At 51.0% G+C, this 14,137-nt stretch overlaps 1 protein-coding gene across 2 annotated transcripts in view; it reads left to right on the top strand.

The window, feature by feature from the left end:
• RAB6B (RAB6B, member RAS oncogene family) overlaps nt 1-14,137 on the top strand; it is a 60,001-nt gene that overhangs the window by 23,828 nt on the left and 22,036 nt on the right. For both annotated transcript variants that reach the window (XM_069473227.1, XM_069473228.1), the window contains exon 2: nt 6,113-6,171. In XM_069473227.1, the coding sequence (XP_069329328.1) occupies nt 6,113-6,171 (59 nt within the window). The remainder of the gene's footprint in view (nt 1-6,112; nt 6,172-14,137) is intronic.

Genomic DNA, 14,137 nt, shown 5'->3' on the forward strand with positions numbered 1-14,137 from the left:
GTTTCTTGCTACGTGGGCATCTGCGTATGGTCTCCCTCATGTAGGCTACTTTGGGCTTCCTCACAGCATGGTTGCTGGGTTGAAGGTCGCACTTCTGAGGTGTGTGAGCGTGAGTGCTCTCCGGGCAGAGGCTGTTCTGTTCTTGCCAGCTTGGCCTTGGGAGTCACACAGTGCCATTTCTGCCCTCGTCACAGGCCCACCCGGATTCACCCCGTGACGGAGTGTCAGGGTTGCAGTGTAAGATGAGCACATGGGATAGGGAGTATTTTATGAGCCCACCACGGGAATTATGAACTGCCACATGTGTTCACACTACCTGTGAACATATGTGCGTAAGACCCTTCTGAAGCCCCCTCTGCCCTTGGGTGAGAATCTATGCTCCTTCTGGCGCCTGCCCCCACCCCGCCGTGCAGCCTGTCCACCCCTCTTTCCCTTCACAGCTGGCTCCAGAGACAGGTGTTGGTTTAAAACAACCTGACAGCCACAGGGAGCTTCCTTGAACAGTGTTTGCCACTCACCCCTCCCCTCCCATGCTGTGTCTGGCTCCGTTTTCCCTGATAAGGCTCAGACTGGGGGGCCTCCAAGTGTGTCCCCCATGGCAACTGGGCCTCTTGCTTCTTTTCCTTTTCACAAGCGTTTTATCTCCCTGCCTCTGTGTGTTTGCACACGTTGCTCCCTCTGCCTGGAATACCCTTCCGCTCACTCACACCCTTCCGGGGCCCGTGGCCACCCTACCTCCTCCTTGCAGCGGCCCTGCCTGCCCGGCCACCTACAGCCCTGTCTTTGGGGTCCACTGCTTTGCTGCCTGTCGCAGGGCAACAGAGTGGGCAACGCGTCGACTGTGGCATCACATCTGTACTCCTGTCGCTGCTCCGCCGCTCACCAGCTCTCTGACCTTGGGGATAATAACTGACTCGTTGGATCGTGATGAGTATTAAACGAGAGCCTCAATGAAGCTGCAGGTTCCTTGTCTGGTGCCGAATGGAGGCCCCGTAAGAGTTTCCTTTCCTCCTTTCTAGAGTCTCCTGGTAAATGCTCAGTAATGAATTTTCTTACCCTCATTTGGTTGAAAAAGAAAAAAAAATGCATCTCCCTGCTTAATCATGTGCGACTAAACTACCCAAAGATTACAAGAATATTGCTGAGCCGTGAGCCGAGAGAAAATAAAAAAGCTCAATAATGATTTGCCCGCTTATTTTTAATAAAATCCTGCCCGTGGAGCTGAATCTTTGTCCTCAGAAAAAGCTCCGCTTTGCTGCAGTGGTGTCTGAGAGCTGTCGTTAGAAGTGCGGCAGTGTGACCTTGAGGACAGAGCTGCGTGGGGAGCACGGCTCCCTCGGAGGCTCCAGTGGCTGTTGCAGGGCAGGGACACAGTGAGAGTCTCCTGCTCCTCCCCCGCCTGCCATCCGATGCCACTGCCCCTCAGGCCGAGAGGTAGAGCCTAGTCAGGTGACGAGTCCTGCTATCTTGTCCACCTTCATAGCTGGGAGGCTGAGACAGGGGCCAGGTGGATGGGGGGTGCAGGCTCTCCATTTGTAGGTCCCATGCCTTCCACCCAGGGCAGTTGTTGAGGGCAGGTGTGGGGTGAGAAAGGGGCTTCTGTCCTTGAGAGGGAGAGGAGCTTAGCACAGGGCAGCCCCCAACCTGTCCAGCTCCTTTATTTGATGCCATGACCCAGGTTGGGCAGAAGCGGACAAGAGGAATGCTTTTCGATAAGCTTGTCACAGGTGCAAGGAAGCTCCCCAAAGGCAGAGTGTGGAGGATGCCTTTCCCTGCAGTTCACATCCAGTAGTGTCACCCATGCTTTGCTCTGAAAGCTGGTCAGCGGTCCCCTGCAGACTGGTGGGTCCCGGGTCAGGGCACAGGCCCTGCAGTCAGAGACTTGCTCAAGGCAGGTGCTGAGATGGGACACTGACCAGAAATGAAGAGTGCAGATGTTGCCACCGGGGCTGTGGTTGCCAGGGAAGGATGTAAAGGTCTACCGGACCCATCGGGAACCATACCCAAGTACAGGGGGCTAGGTAATGTTTGGGGAAGGGGTTAGTGCATTTTTCCCAGATACAGGGGTAACAGGACTCCATTCTGACTAGCAGTGCACTTTGGAGAGGAGCATGGGCTGGTTTGGAGGGTGGGGTGCATATAGGAAAGTCATGGGGGTAGAGCACAGTGTTGCAGGAAAAGGGGAGCCGTTGGAGGGGTCTAAGCAGCAGAGCCAAGCTGACAAGTTCAGACGGAGATCTGAGCCACAGTATCCTGGCAGCTGTGACAGCAATGGGGGTGGTCTTTGGGGGCTCTGAGGCAAGGAAAAAGGCTTCAGCTCTGAGAAATGAGAAAAATGGGCCCAGGAGTCATTCCCTTTTGCAGCAAAGCAAGACTGAGTTCCCCATTCAGTTCAGGCCTCAGTTGGGGTGCTGGGCCCCAGGTGTTCAAATCCACCCACCCTCATTTCCCGAGCCCTCCTTCTGCCCCACAGGGCACCTCCAGGGTGCTTCAGTTACCAGTTTCTGACCTTCCAGAATGTATCAGGCTCCTCCCAAGTGGGGAACGGCCACTGACTTCAGCCAGTCCCAAGAGAAAGGAGCCTTGGCAGGGACTATTCACTGGAGCTTGGTGACATCCATACTGATGGCAGTAAATGACCTGGCAGAAACAGCATGACCCACAGATGCCAAGGAAGGCCTGGATAGGAGCTGAACTCCTGGTCAGACAGCCACATCTTAGCCCCGTGCAGCTCTGACCCTGGGCCAGTAGCTGCCAACTAGCTGCCCCTTGTGTAAAATGGGGATGACACAAGTACCTGCTCAGCGTTGAGGTTGAAAGGGGTGGAGCTAAGGGCTTAGCCCAGTGTTGCTGCAAGCTTCCAGGGAGCAGGTGCCACATCTCCTCTGCTTACTGCTGCCATGTAAATCCTGTGCTGGCACAGCCCCTAGCGTGTGCCTGGAACATGCTCTGTAAATACTGGGGTCACGTGTTGCTTATTATGGTTATTGTGGAAATGCTCAGAAAATACTGACACTAGCTAGGACCCTACTCCTAAAAGTTCCTCCTACATGGTCCCAGTAAGCAACTTGTTTTCCTGGGCTGTTCTCCTTCTACCTAGACCATATCCTGCTAGCCGGTAGTGATCTGCTGCCCGTGGCTGGTGTCTGGAAAAGGGACAACTTGGCATTAGAAAGCATTACAGGGATTTCTAAGTTCTCAGCTACTCCATGAACTTCCTGTTCCTTTAGTGGCTTTCCGGGATTCCACTGTCTCTCTTCTCTGCCTGCTCAGTGGCCCCAGGGAAGAACCTGTTGGAGAAGAGAATCAGTCTTCCTGCCCATCTCCCCACCCTGCTTCCTGACGCTTGCTCCTTTTCCCTGAGGTGGAAGATGCAGAGTGACACTGCCCAGGGAGGTTACCAGTGGGCCCTGGGATCCCCCTCTTCCTGAGAAGGCAGGAACTTTCCACTGCTTCTCAAAAAGGAGTTTGCTGAGATCTCCCTGACTTCATCTGCCTCTTGCTAGCTCTAGGTTGCCCCACTTTTCACTCTGTGGCCCTCTTAGCAGTTCCCAGTCAGGTCTGCCTGTGGCTTTGGGGCCTCAGAGCTGATCCTCCAGGTGCGGGAGGCGCCCCACTTCTCACCTTCATGTGAATTTTAAGGGAAATTTAAAGCAGCTGGAAGGCTCTTTGTAGCCTAATTTCTATCACAAGCTCAAAGGGCTGTTTCCAGGTAAAATTAGAAGAGATCTTGAGTGCATTATTGCTCCCCCAGAGGTATTCTTTCAGAAAGGCAGCTATTCTCACACCAGCTGGTATCCTGCAATTCAATTCTTGCACTAACCACCCAGAGTAGGCATCAGACTCTAGGCCCATTGTCCCCAGCAGGACAACCCTGCGTCAGACACCAGCCGCTAATGGGAGCCCCTGATACCTGCACTGCTGACCAAGTGGTTGCAAATCCAGGCAGTTTCCATAACCTATGCCCCATTCAATAATTCACTGGACTGTCTCACAGAATTCCAGAAAGCATTGTGCTTAGGATTGTAGTTTTATTATAAAGGCTACTTATCAGGATCAGCCAAATGAAGAGACATACAGGGTGAGGTGTGGGAGGATCCTGAATGCAGAGCATCTAGTCCCTCTCCCTGTGGAATGAGGACATATCACCCTCTCCAGCATGTCAATGTGTTCAATAACCAGGACTCCACCAGGCTCAGTGTCCAGAGTTTTTACTGGGGTCTCATAATGTAGGCATAATTGTTCAACTGATTGGCAAAATGACTGAACTCCATCTCCAGCCTCTCTTCCCTCTGCGGCAGTTGGATTGGCTCAAGGCCCTGACCCTCTAATCACATGGTTGGGCATGGCCAGCCCCATTCTGAAGCCATCTAGGGGACCACCGTGAGTCACCTCATTAGCATAAACTCAGGTATGATGGAAGGAGCTCAGGAATAACAAAAAACCTTACATTAGTCAGGAAATTCCAACGATTTAGAGACCTCCAGGAACCAGGGACAAAGATGAGTCAAATTCTTTACTATACAACAGTGTTGGTGGTATTTTTTTTTTTTTCATCCGATATCTTGGAAACTGCCTCAGCTATCTCAGTTACCTGCTACCTCCTTCCACTTTTAAGCATTTCCTATGTTCCTTGCACTTTCGTTACCTTATTTCTTACTATAGCCCTCTGAAGTCTTTGATCTCATTACAAGCATTTTAAAACAAGAAACTGAGGTCCAGAGGGTGGTGACCACCTCAAGGTGACACAGCTGAAATGTACCCCAGTAGGTTGTGAATCCAGCTAACCAATTTGGGTGAAAGTTGGGGCCTTCTGAATTTGGCCCAAACACAGTCTGTCTAGTGCTGCTTCTGGTCAGAAGATGATGGTCTTCCTTTGGCAAACGTTGGCTGTGAGGAGATGACTGCACTTGTCTGTTCCTTGGTGCACCACTGAGGCCTCAGAACTGGGAAGGGGCCTTTCCCAAGGGGCTCGTTGGGTTGCCCTGCTCCATCTGGCCAGGGACCACCCCGCACCAGGCCCAGCCCGTGATGTCCTGCCTACCAGGTGAATGGGAAAAGGCCGAATGGGGAGCCCTTCCCTGCCAGCATTACCTGCCTCATGCAGACCACAGCAGAGAAGGCTCTGAGCTGGCACAGCGGGGCAGATCCTCCACAGAGCCTCCCAGGGCCATGGCAGAGACGTGGTGGGACAGTGCAGAGAAGCGTCCATGCAGGGCCTGTCCTAATGAATGTCCCGTTACTGCCCTTCCCCTTCCCCCTAGATGGTTAGAAATGTAGCACTGGCGTTTCTGCCACGGCCAGGCCCCCAGGGAGCTGCACAGGTTAGGTCAGAAGCCAAACCCTGCAGTTTGGGAAATTAGCAGCATTTGTGGGATTCCCAAGAGACGTCTTAGTTTCTCTCAGCCATGCCAATGATTCTCAGTTGGAGGTATCACTGCCCTTACAGGGCATTTGCAGATGTGTGGGTGATCCTTCCGGCATTTATCCAGTGGGGGCAGGGATGCTAAACACCCTTCAAGTGAGCTGGACAGTCAGGCACACACTGCAAAGAATAGTCCTGCCCATGAGAGATGCTGGGAAGTGACCCATTTGCTTCTCCTGTCCCTCGTGCCTTGGAAAGCCACCTTCCTAACAGATCCCCAGGCTGAATGAACAGGAAGTAAAGCGCCGGCTTCCATCCCTGTGTATGACCAAAGACCAGGTAGTATTTTCAGGTGAAGACAGGCTGGTGTGAGAGGAGCATCTTGTTTTGTGCCCACTTGCTTGGATTCTTCATGTGGTATATGGTTCTTGCATCACCTGGGCCCCTCTGGATCAAGGAAGACCTGAGTTTGGGTAGTGGGAATTCTCGGAGCAGTGGGAGGCCTCTTCCTTGGCAGCACTCTGGTGCCCGGCAGGCACCCCCCGAAGCCCATCTCCCTGGTGTAGGGGCTCAGCTTCCTGCCTCGACGTTGCTCCCAGGGGCCTGCCTCCCACTGCTGTGTTTCTGCAACTCGGCTTTCCCTCCATGTTTTTTTGTTTTCTTACCTGTTTTCTTCACATGTGGTGTGTTTAGAAGAGCCTAGCTCAGAGGCCATGGCTGAATACCTCTCTTCTTCTTGTTTTGCAGTCGGGAAGACGTCTCTGATCACGAGGTTCATGTACGACAGCTTTGACAACACCTACCAGGTGAGGTCCTGGGTGCCCACCCTCCACCTACCCGGCAGCCAGCTGGCCTCTCTTCGGGGCTTGCTAAGCTGTGATGAGAGTGGAATGGTCCCCGGTTCTTGGGGTGTCATTTTACTGTGGAGGAGCTTCCCACCTATAGCCTGGCCACATCCCAGTAAAGATCTTGAGGCCGAATGAAAATCCAGACCTCAGGAAAGGCAACATTTTACCAGGAAAATTCTAAAAATAGAGAGAGGACACATTTTGGTCTGTCTAAACGATTGTAGTGTTTGGTTACTTGGGGTGGGGGCATAATGTGGAAGAGGAACAAGATGAAACATGAGAGATGAAAGAGTGTAGGAGATGTTGCTCCTCAAGAGTGGTTGTGTTTGCTGGGACTTTCTCTCTCTCTCTCTCACACACATACACACACACACACACACACACACACACGGTTACGGAGGCACTTCCATCCCTGGGGAGGCTTGTGTGATGGGCTAGCCCTGCCCTACATGGGCAGGGGGCTGGATGGAGTGATCTCTACAGCTCTTGGCTCCAGAAGGGTGGTCTGGGGTCAACCAGAGGCCCAGCGGTGGCTCCAGGCAGCCAGAAGCCTGAGCTCTTAAGGGTCAATAACACGTCACTCTTCTGGTACCACAGGTGAATGGGGAGGTTTGTGCAAGTAAAGTGAATTTTCCTTGCAACTATAGCTTTTTGCAAAAAGCACCAAACTTAATCATTTCAACTATTTTTATGAAAAAGGATATTCTTTTCTTCCTTAGGATACAGACAAATAATAATGCATTTTTCCTATTTTATTTTATTTTATTTTTTTTGAGACAGAGTCTCTGTCTGTTGCCTAGGCTGGAGTGCCATGGCGTCAGCCTAGCTCACAGCAACCTTAAACTCCTGAGCTCAAGCGATCCTCCCGCCTTGGCCTCCCAGAATGCTAGGATTACAGGCATGAGCCTCTGCACCCGGTCTGATAATGCATTTTTCTAAGCCAGTGGGTTCTGTGAGATATTCGTTCCAAGAGATGTTAGTGGATGCTACTTGAAAAAAAACAAGGATGGGGGTTCATAGCTTGTATGGTTTTGGGGAACACTGTGTGAGCAAAAGTAAATCAACTGCTCCACTGCAGGCCTTCTCAGGGCCTTTACTGCATCCGTGTATGGCCCTTGATCTGCTGAGAGAGGGCTGTAGTGTGCAGGATCTCCCAGATGTATTTGGTCATGGAATCCCTTTGTCCTTGAGTCCTCAAAGGATAAATATTTATAGAACACGCTGGGGACTGCTGTTCTAAGATACCGTCTGGACTCAGAGAAGACATGGAGCACACACAGCTCACTGCAGATTACGGTTTGTGTTTGCTTTTCCGTCTGTCTCCCTTTGGACCAGTCATCGTCCTTGCCTTAAATACAGCCCCTCTCTGCTTCCTTTTAATTTTTACTTTTACTCTGCCATGGTCTCAGTTTTCACTCTACCTCTGCTTTCACTCTGCTGTGGGCTGAAATACTAGAAAACCAGCTGACTTGGTGGGAATTGACTGTGGGGTGAGAACATGAGGCTCTGGGAGAGGGGCCTGGTGTGCTGTGCACAGCCCTAGGGTGTGGGCCATGGGAGGTTTGTCTGCGTCACACTTTTTCTTTGCTGTGTCCTTCCTAGACAAGGGCTTTGGACCCTTGCATCAGTTCGGATTAGAGATGATAGCCCTAATGGACTTAATTTCTGAAGTCTGACTTGGCATTCATTTATTTTGTTGTGTGTGTTTGTGTGCGTCCGTGTGTGTGTGTGAGTGATCTCATATATTATTTTTATTTTTTGAATATTAAGTAATTATAACGTCTCCTGTTGGTGTCCCATTGAAAACAGTGAGCCTCTTGGCTGGTTGGTGTTCTTGGCAGTGGTGGGTGGCAGAGGTGGCCTCGTGGCCTTTGCAGCTGTCCCCAGTGGCGTGGATCAAAGCCTCCAGCTCCCTCATGTGTCATTCAAGTTCCTCAAAATCTCGCTGTGGCTCCATGTCCAGTGTCACCTCCCATCGCCCACAGCTTGTCCCGCATTCCATGATCTGGCAGGTTTCCCTGCTCGCTGTCCCCCATGCGGTGACACTGTCACCCTCCCACCATGGCTCATGTCATTGTCTCTGCTGGCATACCCTTTCCTCTCTTCTCTGCTATGGAAACTCTCCTGACTCATCAAGACCTAGAGCAAATGTTTGCTCTGAGCGGTGAGGCCTTTCCATGCTCCCCACGACCCTTTCTCCTGCAGCGCGCTGTCCTCAGGGCTGACTTCGCTTCCCAGCTCTGTGGTGACTCACGTGCTTCTGGCTTTGAGTTGGGCTCGGGCTTTGGCTAAGGCCAGGACCCCCTGGGACCCATTGCCGCATTCATAGGCCCAGCACAAGGCCTGGCCATAGTTGGTGTCACAAATGCCCGTTGGCACAGAAGCGGCTTGGAGAAATACTGTCTGCCTGGGGTTTTAGACCCCATCAGACAGAGGGGTCCGGGAGACCCAATGTCATGGCAAAATGGAGAGAAATCCCAGAGGGAGAACTGCCCTCCCCATCGCTGGCTTTTCTGACTTTTAAAAAATATTGTAGCAGGTGGAATTCCTTTCCCAGTACTTTAAAAATGGTAATTAGGCTGGAAGGCCAGACTTCCAATTCTGTGCACAAATAGGCTCATTTTAATGAATTCTCTGGAGACGAAGAAGGGAAAATGTTATTTTGTTTGTTTTGTTTTTCCTAACGTGGTGGCAGAGACATTGGGGAAGTAGACGAGACTCTCAAGGGCTTTGGGGGCTGAACTTCACCTCCCCCCCCCATTGTCCCCTGCACAGGGACCGCTCCCTGTATCCGCACAAAGATCCATCAGCCAGTGCAGCCTGGCACAGCCTGCCAGGTGGGGGGCAGGGATGGCCAGGAGAGTCACAGTCTGGCTCAGGCATTAGCATTTTTAAAACTTGAGAGGTGATCACAAGGAACTCACAGCGGAGGCTGGAGCCCACTGGCCCGTCCCTGGACCTCATGTCACGCACAGGTCAGGAAACCATTGACCTTTTGTTCTCATGAGGTTTCTCCAAATGATTCCTTTGTATAGTATTTGTAAGGTGATTTAATAGAATAAATATGAGTGTTTACTGGGGCCTGGTCATTGGGTCTACAGGGCGTCAATCTGGCTGCTCAGCCCCCAAACCAGCGCCTGCCGGTCCCTAATGGTTTGGCCTTTCAGAGAGGAGCGGGGCTGCAGCTGGGCACAGAGGCTGCACATTCCAGGTGCTCGGGGAGGGGCACGTGTGCGGGATCACAGTGCGTGGAAAGCTGTACTTTGTCTGACGTTGTGTTAGGTGCCCTGACGTCTCTCTTTCTGGGACAGCAAGTTCTGCTAATGCTTGTCCAGCCAGACTCAGGTGGTCCAGCACCACCTTAAGGAACCAAGCCTCGGGCCTGAAATAGCCCCCATGCCACCTTTGCTGGTGTGTATGAGGGTAGGGCTCAGTGGGGAAAGTGGACCTGGGCTTGGATCAAGCCAGAAGGTTCTCTGAGGACACACTCCCATGCTCATGGACATTGGTCTGTGGTTGCCCCCCACCAAAGGAATCAGAAAGGGGTGGGAGGACTTCAAGCAAGATTTTGAGGTCACTGAGCATCTTTTGCTGGTGGTTCCTTTGTAAGGACAAGGATGAAGGCGTGGGGTCCCTGCCTTCCAAAGAGCTCACAGCAGTGGAGATGGCCAGGAGAGAGATGTTCCCTCTGAGGGGCTGGGAGGTGACTGGTGCCTCACCTTAGGCAAGATGCTGGTCAGTGCACAGGGTTCAGGGGAGAGGGCCCTCATGGCCACAGCATGGAGCATTTGATCAGCAAGGGGCAAGAGACTAGGAAGAGCCAAATCAAGTGCAGCTGGGACCTGATCCCCGGGAACAGGGATGCTGCTTCCATCCTAAAGGCTGATGACAGAGTCCTGCCAGTCCATCAGCTAGAGTGCGTGTGTGCACTGTTCTGGGCATGCAGCTCTGAGGGGTACATCCTGTTGTCGGGCGACCAAGCTGCAAATCTGCAAGGAGGCAGATCCTGGGTAAGTGCGATGTTCACAGTGCAGCGGCAGGGCTCACCGCTACCCCTGGTGTGGTCACAGAGCTCATACCACGATAGGCACCGCTGTTGTCATCCGAGCACCCTCCTGCTCAAACTCCTGGCCTCAAGCGATCCTTTCACCTTGACCTCCCAGAGTGCTAGGCCAAAAATTATATTTTTACAGCTAGGTGGTAGAAAGATGAGTATAATTCAGGTGAGATTCATTATTATATTCATTTCTTCTTCTGATTTGAAGAGAAATTAAAACTAAGACATTTTCATTGGCCCCTAAAAGTCTTGTGTGCAGTGGGCTCTGTGCCTCTCGTGCCTGATGGGTAAGTTGGCCCAGGTGACTGGATTGTGGAAGGCCCAGGGGTCTTGGGCTCACTGCGCTGGGTGGGAATGGAGCGCAGTGGAGGGTTCCTGATCTGGGCTCTGGTGGGATCAAAGATACAGAGCTGGTAGGTGGCGGGTCTGGAGTGGGTGGGCTGGGGGCAGCGGTGACAGAGGAAGGAAGGGCATTCACAGACTCAGATCCAGCTGTGCGTGTAGGAGGGCGGGGGCGGGGGTGAGGGAGGGACCATGCAGGGCTGTGTGGGAGGTGAGAGAGCTGCCCTGGCCTAGGGGAGGCTACAGCACAGTGGAAGGGGCGAGTGAACAGAGTGCGTTGTGGGTACACACAGAGGAGAAAGAGACCCGAGTGGCCGCAGGTTTCTGTCCAGACACCCCGGAAGAATATTGATGGCATCCACACAAAGAAAAGGGATGAATCCAGGGGGAAGTAAGACATTTGAAAATGGTTGTTCTGTGGGGCTGGTCTGTGAAAAGTTGGGTAGAATCTGGATTCCTAAAGCCCTAATAACTGACAAGTGTTCCAGGACAGAGTGTAGAGAGAAGGTGGAGTACCAGAAGGAGGGGCATTTACCCATGGAATTCAGGATGCCATGTGTCCCCTGTGGTATCCAGGTAGCCACCCAGCACCTGGGGGAGATAGGGACAGGATCTTCCACCCTGGTAGAGGTGGTCAGGGTGGGGGACACGCCAGGCAGAAGGATTCAGCATATGTCTCCTTATGCCTCAGCTCTTTTTTGCTCTTTCAAAAGTAGACCTGGGTTCAAATGCCAGGCCTGTTACTGAGCTGGAAGATTCTGGCCAAGCTTTCTAGTTTTTTAGTATTGTATTTTTTAACCTGGAAATTATTTGAATGGAATTTAATTCCTGTATCAAATAGACCAGTGGCTGTAAACTTTAGAAGTAGGAATGTGGTTAATTTGTATTTAAATCATACCTCATATAGGTGTTAAAGATGATGGAAAATTATAGGCCAAAGCCAGGTGCCATGGCTCATGCCCATAATCCCAGCCCTTTGGAAGGCCGAGGTGGGAGGATCACTTGAGGCCAGGAGTTCAAGACCCACCTGGGCAACACAGCAAGACCCCATCTCTACTAAAAATAAAAAAATAAGTGGGGCATGGTAGTGCTTGCCTGTACTCCCAGCTACTTGAGAGGATGAGCCCAGGAGTTTGAGGTTACAGTGAGCTGTGATCACGCCACCGCAGTCTAGCCTGGGCAACAGAGCAAGACTCTGTCTCTTAGTAAAAGAGAAAAAAAAGAACCAAAAACACTGCTGATACAAATGTGTTACTACACACTGTATAGAAAAACAAAGACAGCAACAACTCTACAACAAATCGAGTTGATAATGATGAAGAGAAATGAGCAATAACTTCCCAGCAGTGTCTTCATGGAATGTGGTGGGTGTCCCAACCATCCCGGAATGTGCGGTGCTTTGCAACTCTGCCAATGGTGCTTGACACTGTAGACTTCTGGCAGAACACTGAATCCTAGTTCTTGGTTAACCTTAGCAATATCATGATTTTATTACGTTAATATGGCAAAATTTCATCTTCTGCAAACATTATGTTCTGGGGTCAAAATATGAGGTGACAATATTACAGAGTGAAATCTGAATGCCAGTCACAGTGACGAGATGACCCTGCCTCAGAGATGCACTGGGGCATCGCCAGTCATCCAGGTGCTCCCTCTGGACGCCGGCCTGGGGCTGCGTGAGGGCAGACTTGCCCTGGCTCTAACACCTTTTCTTTCCCTCTCTCCTCTCCTCTCCTCTATGCATCTCTCCCTTTCTTTTGTCAGCACATATAAATTGGGAATGTGTTTGCCTTCTAGCATAGAAAGATGACTAACGGTAGCTTATAGTGGATTTTGGTTTTCTAGTTGCACAAAGTCATGGTGGGTCTTGTGGGTGGCACTCTGGGCAGTGATGCTGGCAGGCCCCTGGACTCTTGCTCTGATTCTGTCCTGCCTCCGTGGCCTGTGGGCTCTCATCTTCCTGCAGGCTGGCTGCTGCTGCTCCAGGCATCACATCCACAGTCTAGGCAGCGAAAGGAAACAAGAGTTTCCCTGGAATCCCTCCCCTCCAGCAGACTGCTGCTTATGTCTTACTGGCCAGAATTGAGTCACACCATCACCTTAGCCTCTAGAAAGGCTGGGAAAGCAGAATTCAGCTTCTATAGTTGCTAAAGTAACGTCAAGTAAGGGAGTAGGAGGTTGCCAATGGATATTGGGTGAGTCCACCAGCAGCTCCTGACACATTTAATAAGTTGAATGGACTCATGATGCAATTCTTTGCTCCAGGTTGTAGTAATCCTTATTCATTTTGTAGGCTACCATAGGTAAGTTCTTAGGTGCCCTCAAGAGTCCAACACCTAGAGCATCTTTCACCATAGGAGCTGAGGTGAGAGCTGTCACACTTAGATCCATTTGTCACCCTTTGGGAAACTCTCAGGGAGCTTCAGGCCACACATCCCTGCATATGTGCACAGCTTTTAAAGAGACTGCCTGGTTGTGATGAAATTTAACCCTTTATTTAAAGTTTTTGAAGGTGCTTATTGTCCAATTGATATTTCAGACCAGTCAAGAAATAAAAGAGCAATCAATAAATATTTAAATTGGGTGTTGACTAAAGGACAAGCCACTCTTTAGTGGGAGAATAGCAGCCACCAGGAATGTACAGACTTTGAAGTGTCTGAAAGAATGCAGGTACCTGCGCTGTGGCTTCCTGAGCCACCCTCCCCTCCCCCAGAGCACATTATTGAGCTTCTGGCAAGGACAGATCTTGCCCAACATGTTTTCCAGAGGCTGCTGTCTCCTCCCTCTGAAGTACTCACTTGCCAGTCTGAATCCTTAAGTTTTGCCAGGCTCATTTGCATGCTAATTTGCATGACTTTACCCTGATACTTTCATCTAATGGTTGGTGGAGCAGAGCACAAACAGCAGCTTCATTGTCAAGGGCCTGTCATGCCCAGCTGCTTTCTGCCACTTACAAATGCTTCCCCAGCCCTGGGCCCAGGCCTGGCTGAAGCTAAAAGAAGACGCACATACACGCCTTTTCATTATTTCTCTTCCTGAGAAGAGAATCTTGAGTCAATTTATGCAAATTACCATGCAGATTTCCACTGCAGACTTTATTACTGTATCTTGTCAGAATATGGATGCAAAATTATATTTCATAGTAAATGCACATAGCAAAGATTTCAACAAGTGCCTCAGGAAACATCTCTTTCCTCAGGGATCAGCCGGGCCAATGAAAGCGTCTGTGTGGAGGGAAGGGTGTAATGTACCATCAGTCTGCACTCTATGTCTGAACCACTGTTGATACTGCTTAATACCGTGTTCAGAAGATAATTGTGGATGTGGCTGTGAAATCTGTGCTTGTAAGATTCCTCTCATTTTGTATAAAATGAAGTGCCTGCCATTTTTCATAGTCAGTGATGTTTGCAAGCACAAGGATATTAAAGGAATACATAGGCATTGCCAGGTGTAGGGTAACCTCGTCACAGCAGGGTGCAGCCCAGCCTCCTTAGAGGGGCATGCAGTGCAGGAGGTGCACGCAGC

The sequence above is a fragment of the Eulemur rufifrons genome, chromosome 7, assembly GCF_041146395.1.
Source record: "Eulemur rufifrons isolate Redbay chromosome 7, OSU_ERuf_1, whole genome shotgun sequence".
Classification (NCBI taxonomy): Eukaryota; Metazoa; Chordata; class Mammalia; order Primates; family Lemuridae; genus Eulemur; species Eulemur rufifrons.